The sequence below is a fragment of the Lycium barbarum genome, chromosome 10 (genome assembly GCF_019175385.1).
Source record: "Lycium barbarum isolate Lr01 chromosome 10, ASM1917538v2, whole genome shotgun sequence".
Classification (NCBI taxonomy): Eukaryota; Viridiplantae; Streptophyta; class Magnoliopsida; order Solanales; family Solanaceae; genus Lycium; species Lycium barbarum.
In genome coordinates, this window is record NC_083346.1 from 120,927,276 (window position 1) to 120,952,015 (window position 24,740).

A 24,740-nucleotide genomic window follows, 5' to 3' on the forward strand; every position below is an offset into this window, starting at 1 on the left:
TGTCGTCTCTGAGTCCTGTTGGCTTCGCAACCTTCTTTTAGAGCTCCGTTGTCCCATCCGGACAGCTACATTGGTTTATTGTGATAATGTTAGTGCCATATACCTATCAGGTAATCTAGTTCAGCACCAACACACTAAACATATTGAGATGGACATACATTTCGTACGTGAGAAAGTTGCCCGTGGAGAAGTTCGTGTTCTTCACGTCCCGTCCCGTTACCAGATCGCAGATATCTTCACTAAAGGTCTTCCGCGCGTGCTCTTTGATGATTTCAGGGACAGTCTAAGCGTACGACAACCTCCCGCTTCGACTGCGGGGTGTGATAGACTATGTAATAGTCTATGTAAATATTCTCTTCCTTATGTATAGTAATTAGGTCCTATAATTTAGCCTAGTATCATTCTGATAGGGAGATACCTATTTTGTATATAATGACTTTCATACATCAATACAAATCACGGATTGATTTCCTACAGACTCATATATTGATATAGATATTGGGTTAAATTTACATTGCAGCATTAAAGTCGTACTAATTTCAAGGGAGTGATACCACAAAGCAAAAACATGCTTCATAACTATTTTTTTTTTTACAGTTAACAAGCAAAAACTTATTTGTAATCTTTTGTTATAATTAGCATATAATTCCCAGCCGCGTTTAGGACCATTATTTGGAATATAACCAATATAACTTGTTTCCCAAAAGCTCTTAAAACCCAATAATGTTTGGGCCTTAATATTATAGCCCAATCAATTCAACCCCAAAAAGTTGGTATTGTGCATTTAACCCATCATTTTCCCCAAAAACTCTTAGGGGTCGTTTGGTACACGGTATTAGCTGGAATATCTCAGCACTAACTGTGGGATTAATTTTGTACTATGTTTGGTAGAAGGTATAAATTTATCCTGTGATAAACTTATACCTTGTACCAAACAAAGTATAAAGTGCATCCCAAACTTAAAGATGAGATATCCCATCTTATCCTATTAATCCTGGGATTATTTTATCCCATCTCCTTGATGGGATAAATTAGTCCCAGGATTATAATCTTGAGATAATTTTGTCTACGTACCAAACGACTCCTTAGGGGTCATTTGGTTGGGGAACAAATTATTTCAATATTAATTATCTCAGAATAACTAATTCCGAGATTAATTGTACCGCAATTTTCTCCCAACCAAATGTAGAATAAACTCATCTCAAATTCATTCCCGGTACCAACCTTTGCCCTTACAATCCAATAATTTATGGGCCTGAAGATTAATTAGCCCAATCCCCAAACAGTCCAAAGCCCAAAAACACATTAACAAACCACAACAACTTACAAATCTCCAAATCCAGGAAAACTTGCAGTTCCAATCGCTGCAAAAATGGAGGTACCAGGTTCATCGAAAAAAATGATAGCAACACAAGCAGAATTAATTGAAAACAAAGTACCATTAGCATATCGTGATCAATGTGCACATCTTTTAATCCCTTTAAACAAATGTCGTCAATCTGAATTTTACCTACCTTGGAAATGTGAAGACGAACGTCATGTTTATGAAAAGTGTGCTTATGAACTTGTTATGGAACGTATGCTTCAAATGAAACAGATCCGTGAAGATGAAGCCCGATCCAAACAGAAAAACCCGGCCCAACAAGGGATTCCTCTTATCCCTAAGACTGCTAATGCTTAGGGTTTGTTTTCTTATCATCTAGGTCAGTTATCGCTACTTGATTTCATTAATTGCTTAATTGTTATAGTGATGTTCGAATTGTTCTAATTTTGTTTTTAATGATGTTGTTTGACTAAATGTAGAGATTAGAATGTTGAGTTGATTTGATGAATGAGTTAAGTAGTAATTTGGGAGGTTTGTTTGAATGTGGTAATTTGAAACTTAGCGAGTGTAATTCAAATTGGAATGGAGAGTTTTTTTTTTTTTTTTTTTTTTTTTTTGTTGTTGGCATTTTACTGATTTAAGGGATTTCGTGGAAGGATAAATATAAGATTCAGATAACGAAAAGATTTAAAGAATTCCACTAATTTTGTGTTAAAAGACAAAAAAAAAAATTGATTAGCGCCGGGTGTCCGAGTCTCTTTGAGCCCCGACTAATCCCGGGGGTGCACAGGCCCTCGGCAAGGATTTCCCGCAAGTGCACCACGGGTAATTCAGGGTTTCCCCAGTCCGATAGCCCTCAGAAATTGTTTGCACCCAGCGGGTTTCGAACTTGAGACCTTGAAAGGGAGCACCCCAAGGCTCAAGTCAATTGCCACCAGGCCAACCCCTGAGGGTTTAAAAGACAGAATTTTGTATTGAAATGTATTTAGTATTGGAATGAAACAATCACTAAAGTTGCGCGGACTCTTCACTTTCAATGTCGCACCCGTGTCTGATTCTCCAAAAATACACTACTTTTGGATAATCCGATACACACCCGTTGACATTTTTGAAGAGTCCGAGCAACATAGGCTATGGAAGCCCGAATGAAGTAAAAAAAAACCCGGCCAAGGCCCAGCAATCCATTCCTCTAATTCCTAAGACTGCTAATGCTTAGGGTTTTCTATCATCTAGGTCAGTTATCGCTACTTGATTTCTTAATTGTTATAGTGATGGTTTAAATAGATCTCCTTATATATTAGTGAGATTTTTTTTCTCTTTTGCATCCTCTTTTTAATTTTGCTCCAAATAGCTTTGAATATTATTTCTTACACTGGGTATGTTGCTGCTGCTTTGAATATTATTTTTAGTGATGGTATTTGACTAAATGTAGAGCTTAAGACCATCTCAAAATAATTAAAAAAAATGTAGAGCTTAAGATGTTCACTTGATGAATGAATTAAGTAGTTGTTTGGGAGGTTTGTTTGAATGTTGCGAAAGTTCTATATAGTTATAATATTTGTGGAATTGTGTCAAACATTTTGAAACATAGAGATTGGTAAACAAATTGGAACGGAGAATTTTTATTTTTTTTGGGGCAATTTACCGATTTAAGAGATATTTTGGAAGAATAAACCTAATATTCCGAGAACGAAAAGATGCATGAAGCAAAAAAGCCTGGTCCAGGCCCAACAATCCATTCCTTTCACCCCTAAGACTGCTAATGCTTAGGGTTTTCTTATCATCTAGGTCAGTTATCGCTAATTGATTTTGTTAATTGTTACGTGATGGTTTGAATTGATCTGCTTATATATAATGTCTAGTTTCTTGTATCATCTAGGCCAGTTAACGCTACTTGATTTGTTAATTGTTGTATTGATGGTTTGAATTGATCTCTTTATATATGGATGAGCTTTTTTCTGTAGGCCTCTATTCAATTTTGCTCCAAATTTCTTTGTGTTTTTAATGATGCTGTCTTGACTGAATATATAGCTTAAGATGTTAACTTGATGAATGAATTAAGTAGTAGTTTGGCAAGTTCGTTTGTGAAAGTTGCGAAGGTTGTATAAAGATATTATTTGTGGAATTGTGTCCATTTTGAAACTTAGAGAGTGTAGTTTATTGTTTTGGCATTTTACTGATTTAAGTGATTTCCTTATTTATGGATGAGCTTTTATTTTCCAGCATCTCTTCAATTTGTGCTCTCTAATTGCGTCTGTGTTTTGTTTTTAGTGATGGGTTTTAACTGAATTTGGAGCTTAAGATGTTAATTTGATGAATGAATTGAGTAGTAGTTTCGGAGGTTTGTTTGAATGTTGCAAAAGTTGTATAAAGTTATGTAATTTGTGGAATTGTGTCTAATATTTTGATACTTAAGAGTGCTATACAAATTAGAACGCAGAACATAGCCTTTATATTGCTGACCATTTTACTGATTTTAAGGGATTCTTTTTGAAGGATAAACGTAAGTTCAGAGGATCAAAAGATATAAGAATTAACTAATTTTGTATTAAAAGACAAATAATTTTGTATTCAAATGAAATAAGTATAGTTATTGCTAAGTAGACGCAGAATTCAAGGCTCCAATAAATGCATTTAGTATTGGAATGAAACAATAACTAGAGTTGCAATGACCCTGGGAAACCAGGGCTCATATTCCTGTACAGACAAAAGTATAAGTTTTGGTGGATAGAGTTAATCGGTACTTTTGCTGGTGGAAGGTAGCATGTTTCCCCTGTAGATTAATTGACGAGTGGCAAAGTAGCCTTGATACCACTTTTATGGAAGAAACAAGAAAATATTGAAGTTGTGGTTAGCAAGATAGATTGGAAGTTGTATATTTTAATATTATTTGTAGAATTATGTTATTAACTTGAGACTCATTAAGAACGTAAGTAGATAATGGGGGCATGTGGCACTACAACAGTCAATATCTGGCATATGATTGGCCTTTCATTGAGAAGAAGTTAAGGAGATCATAATGGACTGTTTCTTTGGACAAATAATTTGGTGCATGCTTGAGTTTATGGTGGCACATCTTTAGATTCCTTGCCACATATCCATACCTTCTACAATCAAACCTTTTTTTAGGACTTGGAAGATTTTATCTGAGAGTTGATGGAGTTTGGTAGGTTCTAGAACATGTCCACAATGTGTCTATTGGGAAACTGACATCGTGTGTGATTGAGATTATAGTAACACATATTGAGATTCTTTGGCACTGATGCATATATTTTGCATCAACTTTTCCTTTAGGATAGTCATATTTTTCTCATATAGTTGATGATCTCAGTTTCAAGGATGTTAGTTCCTTCTTTTATCATATTGAGGATATCTAGGTTTACTTACAGAGGCAATGATTCATTGCCATGTGACTCTTTTCAGCAAGGGAAGACCTGAGAGTAAGTTTTTAGGATTTGTCTGATATTTGTTCTTACTTTTGTAACTTATATAAGAACTTGGTCGTTATTTTAAATTTTAATAGCAGAACAAGGTTTGACTGTGACTAATCAGTAATTTGCCTAATCATGCTTCATCTAATTGAGATATGAGGTAGCTCTATGATCTGATGATTAAAAGATTTCCTGGGTTTTATGTGCGATTCGGCTTTCTAGATGGGGCATGAGATGATTGTTAAGTGAAAAAGAATCCTCTTCTTTAGCGAACATGTTCCGTACAACTTTGTTTGGTAGTTTGGCTCATTTAAGGTAGTTGTATACTTGTACATCAAAATGCCTTATAACTCGTGCTCTTCTGGAAAGTCCAGCAACCTCACAATTATAACAGGTATAGTGGAAGCAGAATTTATCATCTTTTTTTGGGCCATGAAGAGTTCTTGTCCTGACAACTGTAGAGTATCTCTTACTCAACTGTTCTGAACCAACCGTCAAGGTCTTAAATTTGAAATTCTTGACATTTTTATAATCTAGCTTGTGCAGTTGTTAAACTGCAGATTTATTATGAAATATTGAGCAACCTAGATTTTTTTGACATAGTACCACTATCCTTTTAACTTAAGACATATAGAACATGCTGAAATAGATTCTTATCTTTTAAGCACACGTTGTGCAATGGCATCATAGTTTATTATGTTTGTGCAGCAGCTGATGGAAGTGATTTTGACTATAGAACATCTAAGTCTTGCTTCTTTACCATGTAGTACCTTATGTAGCAATTGATATAGGTGGTTGTGTGTCCAACAAAGGTAGGGGTAAGGTCTGCTAACATCCTACCCTCCACAGACCCCACTTGTGAGATTACACTGAGTATGTTGTTGTGTGTCAGCAACAACTTTATTGCAAGCCCTTGAGCAGAGTGGAGATTCTTTTAACTTCAATTATCGTAAAAGGTTAAATTTTGTCGAGTCCTTACATAACAGGAAATAAATCATTTTAATCTCCTTGAGGAGGTCTATGCAAATGATTCTTCATTGTTCCACGAGGTGGAGCGGAGGTATTTTCAAAAAAAAAAATAAAAATGAAAAGGGTCATATAACTCTTACAAGATGATGCCGCTAGAAGTATAGAAAAGTAACTTCATAAAATTCTAATTCTTTCTATGTTCTGCCAAGCTTGTGGCAACCTTATTATCATTCCCACGTATTTCAAAGGAGGCTAGTTGGAATTCCTAGAATTTCTATCCCTTCTATCCTTCTCTTTTTGTCTTTGTCACACACCTCTCTATTTGCATCTGTCGTTCAGCTTTCTGATCTAGCATTACTGTATTATTTTTTAAAACACAGCCCACATGTATGGAGTACATGGACTTTTTTTCGGGGTGTAGTGAACTCCATCCTGCAAATTCCCCTACACAGGAAACCAAAGTGGATAATGTATATCAAACTAAGAATCTTAGCACTACGATGGTTCCTGGGTAACTATATAAAAATAAAAAGGGGTTCCAGCTGTACATGCTCCTGTTCCTGTAAAGAGTATGAAATCTAGCATGCTATTTTCATCTTTAACATCCTGTGAGTTACGCCAAAAGCCATAAGCAGCTAAACTTAATCTTCTCTAAGTATCTTCTTTCCTTAGCTAAGCAGCTCACGTTCCTTCCATACCCAACAGACACAATTTGAGACTGTTCAGACCTGCCTTACTAATTTCTTCATTCTCCTTCACTGTATATTGCTTAACAGAAAGAATCCTGAATATGAAGAAATAGAGATCAGTTTTGACTTGCCACCAGACACTGCAAAAATAGGTGACTGCAATCTCCACTTCACGGTTGCACATAAAACACCTGCTGCATATCGCCAATCCTCTTATCTGAAGTTGTCATGACTGAGACATGCATCGTGTGTAACTAGCCACATAAAGCTATTAACCTTGTAAAAGGCGCCTTAAGACTTCCGTAGATGCTTCTAATGCCCATTTCCACTTTACGCCGATGGTGAATCAACTCCCAACCTTATGGTTGGAAGTGAAGGATCTTTTCTACTGGCTACCCTCCTTTTTCTTGGAGCCAAGGAGTAATATGTCTTAGCGTCCAGTCAATACATGCTTTGGTTTCACTTTGCGGAAAAGGAACAAGTTTTTTGTTAGAGCAAAACTATGATTCTTCCTTCATTCTTCTTCTCCCCCTCTCTCTGCTTTTTTTTTGGGGGTTGGATATAGATGAAAGAGATTATTATTATTCATGATAAGAACCGGGGGGTTGCCAGCTCCGCTAAACAAATCAAAATTAAAGCCCTGGAAGACCACAAAAATGAAGATTGCATGTCACTCCTGGTGCATGGTCATTTAACTTTCTTCTAACCTTGCTAACAATTGTGTTTATTCTTGGAAGCGCTCCTTTTAGAACTAGTACCAACATGCTCTATAACAATTAGTATGAAAAGGTCAAAAGCCGATTCGTTACATGAAAATATTCTGGTGGTGTGTGAACTGATCTTTAATCATAGCTGACAGAGGCACCTCTTCCTTTGTTACACTTGATTAATTGCACCCTGTACAAAATTTTAAGTATAATTTTCTTCTCAGGTGTTTACTTGTAGGGAGAACCTGTACAAAATCATGTTTGCTCCATCTGAATTCAACTTTGGCTACTATTTTGACAGGGAGATGAAAAATTGCCAAGAGGTCTGCAGAAACCCAGAGCATTGTCAAGTACTAGTTGGTGGATTTATATTTGAAGTTGATTTCTGTTGAGTGATAAAAGATGGTGGACTCATTGAACCTCTACCTGAATGCAAATAATGTTTTCAACAGAGTTTATGCTATTCTAAGACCAGTTTGTCATTTTGCTTAAATATTGCGTGTTCCGTTCCTTCATAGTACTTGTAAGATATTAGTGGTCGACAAAATAAAACTTGCATGTAAGATGCAAGTTTGGATTTAGATGAAACCGGCAAAATGGGTACTGAGTGAAAAAGGATCATTTTACAAGTGTTCGGTAAAGGGTAAAAGTTAACCTGCATCAGGTGTTTACACCAAACCAATAAGCAAATATGGTTAAGTGATATGATCTTTAACTGCTACGATCGATTTAAATAGTTTGGTGTAAATACCCGATGTGAGGAAGTGTATCCACTCAGCAAAGCAACAAGTGTAGGAATCACGCAAACAAAACCTGATGGCATGTTGAGGTCTTAACTTAAAGTTTAAGCCTAAAGTGAGCCGTATTAATGAGGTGATGTCTCTATTATGATGACTTCTACATGAAATGGAGTGGACATTAAGCAAAATTAAATGGTAGTGACCATGAATAAAGTTGTATGGGAAAAATATAGTACAAGGTTGGTAATCTCGTGGTTGCGAAACCACAACTAATGAAGGGGTTCAACTGAACTTTCTTTGTTGAAAAATCGTATTGTGTTGGTAGGCCTTTTTCACTGAAAAAAAACTCATTCTCATAATTCTGTAAATGCAAATATCACAACTTAAGCATGAAATTATATATAGCAGTTAAGCAACTAAATAAGAACTTCTAGTTTCATAAATAAACAAATACTAATACTAAAGAAGCAAAAGAAATTGTTATTCATTTAACTAGAAAAAATAACAATAATTTTTCTGCCTTAGCAAGAGAAAACCTGTTATGAGCTAAGGAACATGTTATAAGAAGGTGGGAAATAGTCTTTTCACTCTAGAATTTTTGTTTTTCTTTTCTGAAAATTTTTCTCTAGAATTTTGACACAACTATACATATAAAATTGCCCATTACTCGGGGTATTTGTTTATAATAATAATAATATGAGCTACCCTCCTTGTGAGTTGTGAGATTAGAAAACTTTGTAAAACAGACATATTGTAGTCAACATTCCCTAATTTCCCAACTTATTATTATAACCAAATAATTTACAACCCTTTTCATATTTGCTCCAACAATAGAAACAAATCAAAGACTGAATCTGTCAAATAACCTCATTTCTCATTTGTTCCAACTTTGGAAACAAATCAAAGATCGTATAGTACTCAATTCACCTCATTTCACATTTGTTTCAACTTTAGAAACAGATCAAGAATCTTGTTATACATCGATTTTCTTTGATTTCTCACTATGTAACAACAAAACATACAATGCCTATCATTTAAATTAAGGCAACAGCATTTTCCATCTCTTTATTGTTGGTAAATTTCTATGTTGGTCCTTATAATATATGACTCAAAATTAAAATATGTGCTTTTGGTCATTTTATGTAGGTCATATGTTAATTTGGACTATATTTAGAAGTACTGCCCTCAAATATGAAGTAGCAATACAAATTAAATAAAACAACACGTGGATAACTAAATGGTGGAGCAGTTAATACTTCTGAAATTATGTGAATTCCACAAGTAAAGGGATCAAAAAGGTACAGTTCAATTGTTAAAAAAAACTAACGAAAGTTTAAATGTGCTTAATCAAATATAACAAAGACTAAACTAAAATGTATCAATAATTGAGCGATCAAAAATATTATTATCCCTTTAAATTATACAACACGTGATCCTTAACCTGAGCTCACCAAATAGTGAGAGAAGAAGAGACAATAATGATCATAAAAGAAAGTGTAATTCATATGATTCCGTTGAAATTATTTCCACAGCTCATTCATGTAGGGCCATATAGAATTTAAGAAGTTAACAATAATTCATAATTTTATATGTATTCTTATTAAATGATCTAGAAATGTTAGTCATAAGGTAGCCGGAATTTTTGATTACTCGATAATATGGTGGGCATTTCTACGTACTTGAAAGGCTTTAAATTATATTTTTTCCATTCTCTAGGTGATATTCTCTCACCTTTTATTGACACCTAAAAGTTGAAAAGGAAATTATAAAAATAAGCTTAGTACAAGCAATAACAATTTCGGGATAAAAAGTGAGATTATTTTATCACACACTTAATTGAATTTTTATTTAAGTATTAGACATCTTGTGATTATTTACACTTTAATTATGGTATTACAAGAAATATCGGGAAAGATCTATTAACCTACAATTTGAAACATAAAAGATTGCACTAGATATAAAAATAGATCAAAAGTAGCAAAAATTGATCTCAAAATGCTACACTAAACTCTCGAAAATAGATAAGAAAAAGATAACATAAAGTGAAAAAAATTATACCTCTAGATGTGAATTCCGCTAAATTCTTTTTTCCAGAACTACTTTTATCAATTATAACTAACAAAGTTCGTAACTCTTTGAGGATTAAAAAATACTCATTTTTAACGGGTCATTTGCACTTCTACCCTAGTTTGCACCGGTCTTTAATTTTTGCCTTTCAAATGGGGTTTTTAATGTTGCCTTTTAAAATCGAATTTATGTCTAGAGGGCATAATTACGTATCATAAAATCTACAAGTTATGTCAGTGCCTTTAAAAACTAATGCTCCACTAGGCATAAGTTCAATTTTGGAGGGAAAAATTAAAGACCAGCCCATTTAAAGGACAAAAATTAAACATCAGACCATTTGAAAAAGAAAAAAAAACCGTGCAATTACTTCATTTTTCACAAATTTATAGAATTAAAACTGCTCAAAAATATATTTTAAAATTACCGAAATATAAGGGACTATTTTTGTTATTTTCTTGACTTGAGGCCAATAAGATGAAAAAGGTAGACGTAATGCTTACCTTATATGTGAAGCCATTAGAATAATTCTGAAGGTCAAACTATGTACATTTCAAATCATGGATGTGACTACAAAAGTTCTTTCCATCAAAATCAAACCATGCTATTACTTTACATAATTTTTAATCTTTGTTACAAATTTCAATCCCATCTCACCTAATCAGTAACCCGGAGTAGAAAAAGTCCAGGGAAATGGACCCCATTCATTCAATCATTGTTCATTCCAACTAAAGATTATCACTTAATCAACTTTTTTCTTCTATCATGGTCGACTACTAGTCTAGTTTTAAATGGACTAATCTCAATTAACTAGTGCAATTAGATTTATACCTCCAAACATTCTAGAACCCTACTTATTCAATGATGAAACACAAAAAGTTATTCCAGCTTGTTGATAACGGTAAAAATTTACTCACATCACAAGAGAGATGGACCTTTTTTTTTTTTTTTTTTTAGAGACGGACCTAGAGTGTTGTTTGCTAGTTCATACCTGAGAATATAGGAAGTAAAAAATCATAAAGATGATTAATTAACTTTTATTTGGTTGAAAGTATAACTAATGCCATGATAAATTTTTACCTCAAATTTAATGTTGTTTTATCCCACTAAAAGGTGGGACAATTAGCTAGAGCAAGAATTATAACCTCAGGACTATAATCTCGTGGTAACTTTGCCCGGTAACCAAACAATCTCTAAAGTATATACGATAATTTAAAACAGGATGAGAAGAGTAACTGGAAGCAGAAAAAAAAAAAATTAGTTGAACAATGAAGAAGTAATGAATGTGGCACGTAAAAAAGGTGTGGTATGGCATATCTTGTCAATCTGTAAAAAGCAGGCACATCCATTTACAATTCAAGAATCAATATGGATATTTATTCAGATCTTCTGCTACTGCTACTCCTACAGGAGTAAATAATATATATAGGCCTGTAATTTCTAGTCTCTTCTGTTCTGTTAACTCATTCCATTCCTTTTGCTCTAACCCAGATACGTTACCTTTCGGCTATTCAGGTCCAGGGTCCTCTCTATAGCCTATATAGCCTATACCCTACTTAGACCTCAAAATCTTCATTTTTTTTTCCATTTGATATTTTCAGTTTACAGTACTTAAAAAAGGTCGGAAATCAACGACGACAACAACATAGCCGGTATAATCCCACCAGGTGAGATTTGGTGAGGATAGACTGTTGATCTTACTCCTACCTTGTAAAGATAGATAAACTATTTCAGATAGACCCTCGGCTCGAGAAAAAAAAGAACGACCAATGCCTAGTGGTAGTATTCTACCATGGTAAGGACTAGGGATCGATCCCTGGATGATGCATTTAAATTTATGTAATTTAAAAAATCGATCGCTCGCGATAGTTATTTTTCCAAAAAAAAAAAAAAAAACTTAAAACCGATCGCCTGCGGTTGGTTGGTTTTCGATACCAACCAGGCCTATGCCTACTTCTGTAGATCTTTTATAGCTATTTCCCAAAAAACGACCTCTCGCGGTCAATGGTGAATCCAGACTTTTCAATGAGGGAATTCGAGAAATAAAAATGTAATGGGATTTGAACTTGAAACCTCGAGGTGAATTTGAACCTCTAAACCAGTTGTAAACTTGTGTTTAGAGTATTCAAAAAAAAAAAAACTTATATACATGATGTAATTTTTTACCGAGGGTGATCACCCTCCCCGGACCCTAGATCCGTCCCTGCCCACGGTCGGTTTTGGAGGTGGACTTTGACTTTTTTTTTAGTAGTGTTATCTCTTCATGAATTTATGAGAATATGATCAAATTTGTTCATCTATTATTGAAGATTGAGCATCTTCGCTCCCGGTTATACTTTTGGTTTAATATTACTCCCGTCGTTAGAAGTCCCATTTTTGCCCTTGACCACTAACGGAAGCTTCAACCTGACAATAATATTAAGTTATACCATCAGACATTTTTATAACGGCATCTACATATAACAACATCTCTTTATAACAACCAAGTTTTTTTGAAACCGATCTTTTATTTTATATTTAACATCTCCATGACAGTATTTCACCTATAACAACAACAGATTCAGCTCCCCTCCAACGCCAATTCCAGTTCCTCGGGTGCTATTCTAAAATTTTGACACGTGTCTCATTAACAAATCAATGGTTCTGATTTGTTTTACCAACCACTGTATTTTAACCATGGTTATAGAATAATCTTTATTAGTTTTCTATCCAACAATTTAAGCCCAATTATCACTTCCTACAGTTGAGAGTCAGGAAACTTGCTGGAACACGGCCTTTAGCAAGCTTCTGTTTATTTCTAAATAATTGATCATACCGAAAAAATTACGTAATCATGGAATTACGTAGACAATCTGTAGAAAAAAAAAATCACATAGAGAAGTCCAACACCAAGTCAAACTTGAAGGGGCAAATCAAGATGAAAATTTCAAGTTACTAGTGGAATAAATGTTGGAATTGCTTCCATTAAACGGCCAATCGATCGTGAAAGAAATGAAACTGAGGGTCCTCGATACTATTAATAGCATTCCATTTCAAAGTCAAAAGAGCATCAATCAATATGATTGATTTCTAGTCAATAGATTAATAAGTTGCCATATTTAGATTTCACACTAGACAAGTGAAGTTATGGCTTGGAAGAAGAACTCGTTCAACAAAATTTGATAGTAAAATAGAGGGAGAGATATGTGTGAGAAAATTATTAACCATGATTTAGGTGTTTCAGTCAATACATAGTAAATCAGAACCATTGATTTGTTAATAAGACATGAGTCAAAATTTTAGAATAGCACTAGAGGAATTGGAGATGATGATTGACACCGGAGGGGAGCCGAATCCAACAACGACAACTAACTTTATAACAGTATGCATTTTGTAAAATTACGCCCCATATAACAATTATTTTCTTTTTTTGATAATATAATAATTAACAATCTTTATAAAAATATAATATATATGATTATCAATAATAAATGTAGAGATTTTGACGAAATATTTGATCCTTTAATACACCATCTATGATAAAAAAAAATATCATATGAAGGAATATATTTTCATAATTAAAAGATTTCCTTCATTATATAAAGTGTGATTAAGCTTAGAATTTGTCAATTAAAAATGAAAACTTAGATTTTATGGATCTTTTTAGCCTATAATAACAAAATATTATTTAAATGTCAATGCTCTTATAGGTGTATAACAATAATTTACTTTTAAAAGTCAAAAAACTTCGAACTCAACCCTGCTATTATAGAGAAGTTTGACTATATTTAGAAGTCAAGGAGTAAATTTGGAAATTTTTTTCTCGAAAAAAATAAACATGCGGAGTCCTTATATATTTTACGCGAGAGTTTCGTTAGATGTAATATGAATATGAACCTCAAGAGTAACATATGAAAAAATTGAACAATTCCACGTCATAATACATACGTAAATTCGAACTTTTGAAAGGGAAAATCTAACACTTGTCATGCATATAGAGCAATTTAGGGAATTTGGGAGGGAAATTAGTAAAAATGAACTTGCAATTTTATTCTGAAATTCTTAAACATTTGAGAATTATGATCCCTATAATCAAGCCGCTGAACCAAAGAATTCAACAATCTCGAGTGTAGATACACAATCTAGGGTCAAAATTAGAATAAAATCCTTTCAAAGTCAATATTGACCATTGCCTAAAGAAAATAAAAAAGTATATTGACAATTGCCTAGGATATACATAGAGTGGTTAATCCTATGGCCTATGGGAATAAAAATTGATGTAGGTAACTACTCCCACTACCAATCAATTTGCCTACCTTAGGCCCTGTTTGGACATCGTTTGAAATCATGGTTTGAAACCTGGTTTCAAATCATGTTTGGATATACAATTTGAATATTTTAAATTGTATTTTCTCTTATAAACATAAAAACCCCACAAATTGTGAAAACTATCAAAGCATTCTCAATTCTTATACAATCTTATCAAATGAGCAAATCATAGTTTATAACAAAATTAGTACACTACTAGAAGGTTTTTCTAAAAAATGCAACATCAATTAATCAAATTTTACTTCAATAAAATCGAAAATTTAACATGAATAGTAATGTAACTACTATTTAATATAATCTTCCCACATAAATTAAAGATTGGTAGACATAAATAAACGTTAGTGAAAGTTAATGAGATTGGTAAATGATTGATGGGGTAATTGTTAAAAATATTTACCAACTTATGGGTTTTTTTTACAAAATATTAACTTATGGGTTAAATTTTGTATTTTAAAAAGTTTGAAACCATGGTTTCAAACCCAAACCAAGCTTTTTTGGATGATTTGGGTTCAAACCATGGTTTCAAACCACGACTTAAAATTGATGGCCAAACGCTGGTTTGAAACCATGGTTTCAATTTTGATGGCCAAACGTGTACTCAGAGTTACAAGAGAAGGAGTCTGAACCTAAATAACTCAAGAAAAAACAAAAGTGACCAAAGTAACCTAAAGAAAAAAAAAGTTACCAAACTCCTTTAACGCACTCTTTGTAGAGTCCGGAACTTAAATGACCCAACAAAAGAAGAAATGAACCAAAATACCTCAAGAAAAAAAAAGTGATACGAAAATATCTTTAACGCAGCTTTTTTATGCGTTATATAAAAGTGAGTTAACGTCTCCCGTTAAAATTCGTTACCCGAATTTTCTTTAAAATAAAAAATAAAAAATTACATAACGCACTATTTTAGTGCGCCATGTAACCAAATTGGCCCTGTCATCTATACTTAGTGTATCCATTCATTACTCTGCAAAAGTTTCCATTCATTACTATGCAAAAGTTTCCATTTCTAAAATATATATATATATATATATATATATATATATATATATATTTATGAAAGTACTTATTCTTATAAAAAATATTTATTTTCTTATTTTTTTATAATTATATTTTTTAACAAATTTTTTAACCTCTTGTTCATCGACTTGGTGCTCCCTTTTCTTAGTTAGTGTGTGTTTAGCTAACTCTAAAAACAATCGAGCCTATGATCTTTTTATCACTGACAAAAGTAAAAAAAATTCTATTATAATTGAGGGTTAATTATTTAAATACTCCTGCAATAAAAATTAATTCGAGATACATCCCTTATATTTAAAAATCGAACATTTACACCATTTATACTATGAGAATCATGCACATACACTCTCTATGGGGTATAGTCGTAACTAAATGTATTTATTAAACGATAAATTAAAATTATAAATAACACAAATTACTTAATAAAATGTACCAACTATTGTTATTAACTTTCTCGCACATTAAGCGACAAGTTATTTTAGTTATATTGAGTTATAATATTTTATTATATAAGAATTCCTCATCTTTAGTTTATTTATTCTTCCGCTTTAAAACTATTTAAAAATTATTTATTCCGATAAATTGTCATTTGCATAATATTTCTTAAGAAATTAAGTTTTTTGTTTGAAAATTAGGAATACATCACTATAATTAAGATTTTTTAGTTTTTTTTTTTTGCCAAATACGTTAAAATTCTAGTTATCTTTCTATTAAATATTCATGTAATAAGAATTAATTCGAGATACACCCTTGTATTTAAAATCAAAGGTAGAATTTGCACAGTATAAGTGGTGTAAATGTTGTATGTACCTGGAATTAATTCTTATTTACATTAGTATTTAGTGCAATTAATCGTCACTTATAATCAAATTATTAATTTTTATCGGTAAATAGATCTTAGACTTAGATTATTTTTAGAATTAGCTAAACGAACATTAATTAAGAAAAAAAACCAACCAGCCAATGAACAAGAGGATAAATAATTTGTTAAAAGATAATTATTAAAAAGTAAGAGGATAAATACTTTCTATAAAAATAAATGTTTTTCATAAATATCAAGAGATAAGAGAATTCATACTTTGGTAACTTGTTAAAAGATTCTTATAGTATTAGAAGATAAATTAATACTCCCTCCGTTCACTTTTACTTGTCCAGAACTTTACACATTCTTTAAGAAATAATAAATGAAATGCATAATTTATCACGATATTCATTTAATTGATGTAAATTTTTAATGGACTTGAAAATGATTTAAAATGAGTAATTACTACTATGGGTAAAATAGGGGGAAAATTATCTTCTCTTAATATGCTAAAAGTGACAAGTAAAAGTGAAAATGTAATTTTAGAATACTGGACAAGTAAAAGTGAACGGAGGAATATTATAAATATTTTAAAAGATGAAAACTTTTGCATAGTTTTTTAAATGGATACACAGTTCGATGTTGGATTAGTTAAGTAAATTCATAGCCTGCATAGCACACTAAAATAGTGCGTTATGTAATTTATTTATTTATTTATTTATTTTAAAAAATAATAAAATTCGGGTAACGGATTTTAACAGGGGACGTTAACTTACTTTTATATAACGCATAAAAAAACTGCGTTAAAGGTACTTTCGTACCACTTTTTTTTCTTTGGGTATTTTGGTTCATCTCTTCTTTTTTTGGATCATTTAGGTTCTGGACTCCTCTTTGTGTATGTTATATATAATTGAGTTAACGTCCCCGTTAACATTTTTTGCTTGAATTTCTTTTTAAAAAGTAAAATAAAAAATATTCATAACGCACTAATTTGATGTGTTATGCAACAACCACAAAAACCAACAGTACCTTTTCAACTCCAAGAGTTGCTTTCCAACATATATGTATTTCCAAGGGTTTTTAATTATTTAATTAATTAGCCTTTTCCTCAATTTTTAGTTTGTATGCACTTTTTAATTACATATAAAATAGTTCTAAATAACTTAAAACCGATCGCTTGCGGTTGGTCGGTTTTGGATACCAACCAGGCCTATGCCTACTCCTGTAGATTTTTGATAGATATTTCCCACAAAACGACCTCCTGCGGTCAGTGGCGGATCCAGAATGTTCAATGAGGAGGTTCGAAAAATAAAAATGTAATGGGATTTGAACTTGAAACCTCAAGGTGAATTTTGAACTTCTAAACCAGTTGTAAACTTGTGTTTAGAGTATTCAAAAAAAAAAAAAAAACTTATATACATGATGTAATTTTTTATCGAGGGTGATCACCCTCCCCGGACCCTAGATCAGCCCTTGCCCACGGTCTGTTTTGGAGGTGGACTTTGACCTTTTTTTAGTAGTGTTATCTCTTCATGAATTTGTGGGAATATGATCAAATTTGTCATCTATTATTGAAGATTGAGCATCTTCGCTCCCGGTTATACTTTTGGTTTAATATTACTCCCGTCGTTAGAAGTCTCATTTTTGCCCTTGACCACTAATGGAAGCTTCAACCTGACAAGAATATTAAGTTATACACTCAGATCTCTTTATAACGGCATCCACATATAACAACATCTCTCTATAATAACCATGTTTTTTCAGAATCAATCTTTTATGTTATATTTAACCTATCTATAATAGCATTTCACCTATAACAACAACAATTAACTTTATAACAATTCGCTCTTTGTAAAATTACATCTCATATAACAACTATCTTCTTTTTTGGTAATATATAATTAATCATCTTTATAAAAATAGAATATTTATGATTACCAATAATAAATGTAGAGATTTTGACCAAATATTTGATTCTTTCATACACCATTTATGACAAAAAATATCATATGAAAGAATATATTTTCATAATTAAAAGATTTCCTTCATTATACAAAGTATGATTAAGCTTAGAATTTGTCAATTCAAAATGAAAACTTAGATTTTATGGATCTTTTTTGCTTATAATAACGAAATATTATTTAAATGTCAATGCCGTTATAAGTGTATAACAACAATTCTCTTTTAACAACAAAAAAATTTCAGATTCAACTATGCTGTTATAGAGAGATTTGACTGTATTTAGAAGTCAAGGAGAAAATTTAGATGTTTTTTTCTCGAAAAAAATTAACACGCGGAGTCCTATATATTTTACGAGAGAGTTTCGTTAGATGTAAAATGAGTATGAACCAAAAGAGTAACATATGAAAAAATTGAACAATTCCACGTCATAATACATACGTAAATTCGAATTTGAAAGGGAAAATTTAAAACTTGTCATGCATATAGAGCAATTTAAGCAATTTGGGAGGGAAATTAGTCAAAAAGAACTTGACAATTTTATTCTATAGTAATTCTTAAACATTTGAGAATTATGATCCCTATAATCAAGCCGCTGAACCAAAGAATTCAACAATCCCAAGTATAGATGCACAATCTAGGCCCTAGGGTCAAAATCAGAATAAAATCCTTTCAAAGTCAATATTGACAATTGTCTAGAGAAAATAAAAAAAATATATTGACAATTGCCTAGGACTGTATCTAGAGTAGTTAATCCTATGGCCTATGGGAGAAAAATTGATGTATGTAACTACTCCTACTACCAATCAAAATTGCCCTACCTTAGAGTTACAAGAAAAGAAAAGGAGTCCGAAACCTAAATGATCCGAGAAAAATTAAAAGTGACCAAAGTAACTCAATTTTTTTTTTATCAAACTACCTTTAACACACTGTTTTTGTGCGTTATGTAAAATTGAATTAACGTCCCCCTATTAACATTTGTTGCAGGAATTTCTTTTCTAAAAAATAAAAAATATTCATAACACACTAAATTGGTGCGTTATGCCAACTCCAACAGTTGCTTTCCATCATGTATGCAATCCCAAGGGTTTTTAATTATTTAATTAATTAGCCTTTTCCTCAATTTATAGTTTGTATGCACTTTTTTATTTAATTATATATTAAGTAGTGATTATGTAATTATTTAATTACATACAAAATAGTTCTAAAGAGGTTATTAATTATTTACTAATAATATTTAAATTTACTTTTTTACTGTCATAAATATTATAAAAATTCAGCACTTACACACTCTATGGAGGATAGCTGTAACTAAACATATTTAAATATAATTATTAAAAAATAAATTAAAACTATACATACCGCAAATTACTTAATAAAATATGCCAACTATTATTATTATTAAATTTCATACACATAAAGCAAGCACATTATTTTAGCTTTATTTAATTATAAAATTTTATTATACAAAAATTTCTCATTTTTAGTTTGTTTATTTGTTCTTCTGATTTAAAATTATTTTCAATTTACTTTTTTCGATAAAATGTCATTTGCGTAGGATTTCTTAAGAATTCATTTAATTATAACATTTTATTAAATAAAAAACATTTACACCACTTATACTATGAAAATACTATCTTCGCTTTTAAAATACAAGGGTTGTATCTCGAATTAATTCTCATTACATCAATATCTAATGAAAAGATAACTAGAATTTTAATATATTTGGAAAGATATTTTTTTTTAAATCTTAATTTGTATTACCTATTTTTCGAAGAAAAAAATTAAACTTCTCAAAAAATCCAATACAAACGAGACTTTATCGGAATAAGTAAATTTAAAATATTTTCAAAGAGGAAGAATAAAATAAACAAACTAAAGATGAGAAATTCTTATATAATAAAATATTATAATTAACTAGGACTAAAATAGCTTGCCTGCTTAATGTGCGAGAAAGCTAATAATAATAGTTGGCATATTTTTTTAACTAATTTTGTTATTTATAATTATAATTTATTTTTAATATTCATCTTTAATATATTTAGTTACGGCTATACTTCATAGAGAGTGTAAGCAGGATTCTCCTAGTATAAGTGGTTTAAATGTTCAATTTTAAAATACAAGGGGTGATCGAATTAGTTCTAAATGTTCAATTTTAAAATACAAGGGGTGATCGAATTAGTTCTAAATGTTCAATTTTAAAATACAAGGGGTGATCGAATTAGTTCTTTAGTACATGAGCATTTGATGTAATTAACCCTCAATTAAAATAAAGAATTGTTTACTTTTGTCAACAAAAAGATGTTAGTCTTGATTGTTTTTAGAGTTAGCTAAACAAACATTAATAAAGAGAAGGGAGCAACAAGTCAATCAACAAGAGGAATTTTTTTTTTGTTAAAAGATAATTATATAAAAAAACAAGAGAATAAATACTTTTTATAAGAATAAATGTTTTTCATAAATATCAAAGATAAGAAATATATATTTTTGATAAAAATATGTTAAAAAGATTCTTATAGTTTCATAAGATAAATTAATATTATAAATATTTTACAAAATGGAAACTTTTGCATAATTATGAAATAGATACAGTTGGATTAGTTATAAGAATGCTATTGACATGTAGATTAAATATTTGAGTCTCTTAAGTAACAGTTTTAGCAATATTCTGATTCAGAACAATAAGAGGCATTAAAGTTCAAGACATATAAAAATTTATTATCAGGTAGACAATTGCTGAAGAAGAAGCGAATAAATTTGGGTACTATTAAGAGTTGGAAGTCAATAATCTGGGATTTGACGATCTTCCAGCCAATTACGAAAAAATTTACACCAAATGTAGTGCGTTATGTATTTTTATTTTATTTTTTAAATAAAATTCGGGTAACGGATGTTAACGGGGGGACGTTAACTCATATTTATATAACGCACAAAAAAAGTGCATTAAAGATAGCTTGGTAACTTCTTCTTTTTCTTAGATTACTTTGATCACTTTTGTTTTTTCTTGGGTCATTTAGGTTCCGGACTCAAAGAAAAGCATATATGGCGTCTAATGGCATGGCAAGTAGGTGAAAATCTTAAAATTCTGGATTTAATATTCAGAATAGACAAAAATTTGGAGTATTTTGGTTACAAGAATACGGTGTTATCGCAGTATAAAGCTTTGGAATAAATTTGTTCAATATTTGGTTACAATATTTTTTAGTAACCAATTAACCATATGGGCTATAAAGAAAAATTGCAACCAAGAAAGGTTTGTTGTGAGGTGAATAAGATACCTTCACATTTAAATTGCAATCAAAAGTTTTGAGTTTGAGTTTTGCAAGGCAACAAAAAAAAATCAGTTATAATAAGAACGCTTTGCCTTGTTATGAACACTACATATTGCAAATCTTAATCAATCGGAATTCTAAAATGAATAACTAGTGCGAAATGATTTTTTTTTTTTTTTTTTTTTTTAAAAAGAGAAAACTTTGTAGTGAATCTAACATAATGTAAATCCAAGTTCGAAACCCCCTGCCTACGACAGCAGGGGATTTGCCTTCTGGGTCGAGCTCGTCACATCGGGCTTGCCTAATGCGGGTTACCTCTCCTGTGTGGTTTGCGAGCTATTGCACAGGAGCTGGGTTTACCCTGTGCGCACCTGAAGGGTAGCGGTTGCGGATTTTCATGTCATAAAAAAATAAAAAATAATGGGAATTCTAAAATGAACATTGAAAGTCGCATGAAACAAATCGTTGCATACCCAATGTGATTCTAGAAGTGTTGTTGAACAGGGTGGTGTTTACGCTAGGGCTGGGCATAAATATCGAAAATCGAAAAACCGAACCGAAACTTCAACAAACCGAACCGAACCGAACTAGTTTGGTTCGGTGTTTGGTGTCCATCGTCAAAAAACCGAAACCGAAATAGGCGAACCGAAGTTTGATAAAACCGAACCGAAAAAACTGAACGCGCACCGAAATTTAATACATTACCCAAAAAAATTAAAATAGTCCAGGCCCATTAAGTTTAAAGCAAAAAAAAACCCAATTGTAATAAGTCCTCTTTTGCATTTGTATCCCTAATTTTTCACTTCAATTGAAAAAATCAAATATCCTTAACAAAGAAAGGTAATTAGGATGTCTCTTTAGGATTAATGTATGTTCTTTATGTGTTTTCTTAATTATTCTTACGGTATGTATATTGTCATAACCCATTTTAACCCCGGAGAGTTAAAGTAGAAGTACGACATATTGAAGATTCCTGTTTTTGTTTATTTTAAAGAGTCGCCACCTAATTATTTATGGTGAATTAGGACACCTAGAGTTTATTAAAGTTATGTTTAAAGTTAACTCTGTTTAAGGTCTGCGAAACTTAAGATTCTAGGTAAGGGTTCAATTAGTCTAAAGGGAAGGTATTAGGCACCCTTTAAGACCCATTAACAATGGTTAACCGACCGGACTAAAATTTAATTAGGCTAAGTGTAAATATAGTATTATAGAAAAAAACAAAGTAGTCTTATAAGTATGACTAAAGTTATAAATAAATATGTAAGAGTGCTATTTAAAATGGAACTTGTAAAAAATAATAATAATTCGTATAAAAGAGTACTTTTAATGCTGTTTTGAAATACAACTTATAAATATGATTAAGGTTTTAAGACGAAAAGTATAATAGCATTATTTAAAATAACACTTGTAGAAAATAGTAAGTGCATAAAAGAGTTTAGTTAAAATGATCTAAAAGATAATGTTTGTACGTATTTGAGGAAAAGTGAGCTATGTCGACTCGCAATTTCAAAGAGTTATTGTAAAATCAATGTTGAATAAATATTAAAGGCTTCATATAAAGACTAGCAACTTAATATATATATATGGTGCTAAGGTTATTTCGAACAATCGTGTATTAAGTGTTGGAAGGAACTAAAGTAAAAAGTTATCCACTGAAACCTATTTCCTTTTATTTTTCTTAGGATAAGTTAGTATAAAATTTGGAGTGTTTTAAAACTTCTAAAATAGTAAGCGCAATTTGATTCTCTTAGTCAAGATATATAGTCATGGTACTTTGAAGAGCAATTATTCCAAAAGATAAATATTAGGGATAATAAATAATTTCGACATAAACTAGTGAAGCTAATTATTAGTTTTCTCTTTTTTTTGGATTAACTACCCACTATTAAACTAAACTTCATTAATATACTAGACATTATCTACATTAATAAAATAAAATAAGATGTTAGTCCTACAAAGCAAATAAAAATACACAACACCAATAAAAATAAGGAAGAGAGGAAAGAGTAAAATGAATCTGGCCCACTTATTAAGGCCCAAACGTGATGAACTGTTTCCATTACTGGGCTTATGCCCAGTAAATTCCTTCATATTTGCTGCTGTGGGCTGTCTTGGTTTATTAGGCTTTGGCCCAGATTTTGTTTTCTACTTGGGCAGTGGACAGAGCTGACACCGGAGGAAGATTTCATGTTGGGCTTTTAGCCCAACGCCAAATGCGGAAGAAAACAAGTCGTTTCAAACTCGTATGTGAAATGTCATGCATAAAAAAATGGAAAAAAAAAAGAATTAGTATCTATTCAACGAATAAAGTTAAACATGTAGAACATAAACTAAAAGAGGATCAGTAGATTGTGAATATTCTGTGTATATTTGAGTATATCTCATGTATACACATTCATAAGGATGTATAGAAGATTAACACCAGGGAAGGTTTAAACCTATACCAATGAGACCCTATTGCACTTATCTATTGTGTACATCTTTCTCCATTTTGCACAATACTATCAAACACTGCTGCTATACAGTGAGTAAAAACACTTTAACATACAGAATCATAAGAGAATGGACAAGGTAAGACTTATATTGGATTCAAATAAATAACTATAGAAGCAACTAGTATAGCACACATTTAGAAAACATGTTTTCGCAACTATATTAATCCAGAGTCCCATACTCCAATAAATACCCAACAAAATTTCTAAAGATCACAACAAGTAAGCAATATCACCATGCTATAATAACATCTATTATAGGCAAACAGATAAGGTGGGTTTCGAAAAAAAAAAACTCAGAATCAGTTTAAACCAACAGAAAGAGAACCAGATGGTACATGTTTATACAGAGCCATGCTAGGCCAAACAGACAACAAGAAAAGACACAAACTCACACAGATTTTTCATTACTCAAAAGTAGACAGTTTGGAGGTGATAAGACCAGATTCCATGCGATTTGGGAGACATGTATGATAATCATTTAAACTTTGCATAGAGTGTAGGCAGTTTCAAGAAGCAAATAAGCTCAAGATTAACAGCAAGCAGCAAGTAGTATTATCTATAGAAATAGGACATGAATGTCATGCTTGGACTTAGACACTTAACAGGCCACAGTGGAGCTAAAAAAAAACAAGTGACAAACAAGAGGCAAACTCAGAAATTGCAGCTATGATAAGCTCAAGACCAGGGCACCCTATCAATGCTTAAGTCTTGGCAACAAAAAAGGTCATTACAGCATTCATTAAAGTCTAGACAACCTATAATCCCACAAAAACAGACTGAAATTGGACAATTTGATAAGCTGATTATGTTTTAAAGACATGTTTACATATAGGCAATCATACAAGGAACCGATAAATGTCAAACAGATACACCAAAATCATTCCAGGAGATTCAGCTAAACATGGAAGGGTAATCTTCCAAAATATTCTGATGCCCTGACACCGAAAGATGACGTTAAGATTA

General features: G+C 31.7%; 1 protein-coding gene across 4 annotated transcripts; it reads left to right on the forward strand.

Moving 5' to 3' along the window:
- Window positions 1–1,319: 1,319 nt before the first annotated feature.
- Window positions 1,320–7,613, forward strand: LOC132614185 (NADH dehydrogenase [ubiquinone] 1 beta subcomplex subunit 7). Of its 4 annotated transcripts, none has more exons than XM_060328585.1 (3): window positions 1,320–1,686; window positions 3,095–3,112; window positions 7,345–7,613. In XM_060328585.1, the coding sequence occupies exon 1, from the start codon at window positions 1,373–1,375 to the stop codon at window positions 1,679–1,681; it is 309 nt and encodes a 102-aa protein (XP_060184568.1). In that variant the 5' UTR covers window positions 1,320–1,372; the 3' UTR covers window positions 1,682–1,686; window positions 3,095–3,112; window positions 7,345–7,613. The 4 variants fall into 4 exon arrangements, with proteins under 4 accessions (XP_060184568.1, XP_060184567.1, XP_060184566.1 ...); XM_060328584.1 differs by having other exon boundaries at window positions 7,422–7,613; XM_060328583.1 differs by lacking the exon at window positions 3,095–3,112 and having other exon boundaries at window positions 1,320–1,703.
- Window positions 7,614–24,740: the final 17,127 nt, after the last annotated feature.

Excerpts from the sequence above, each read along its gene's own strand:
- LOC132614185 (XM_060328583.1), top strand. The coding sequence starts at position 1,373 with ATGGAGGTACCAGGTTCATCGAAAAAAATGATAGCAACACAAGCAGAA.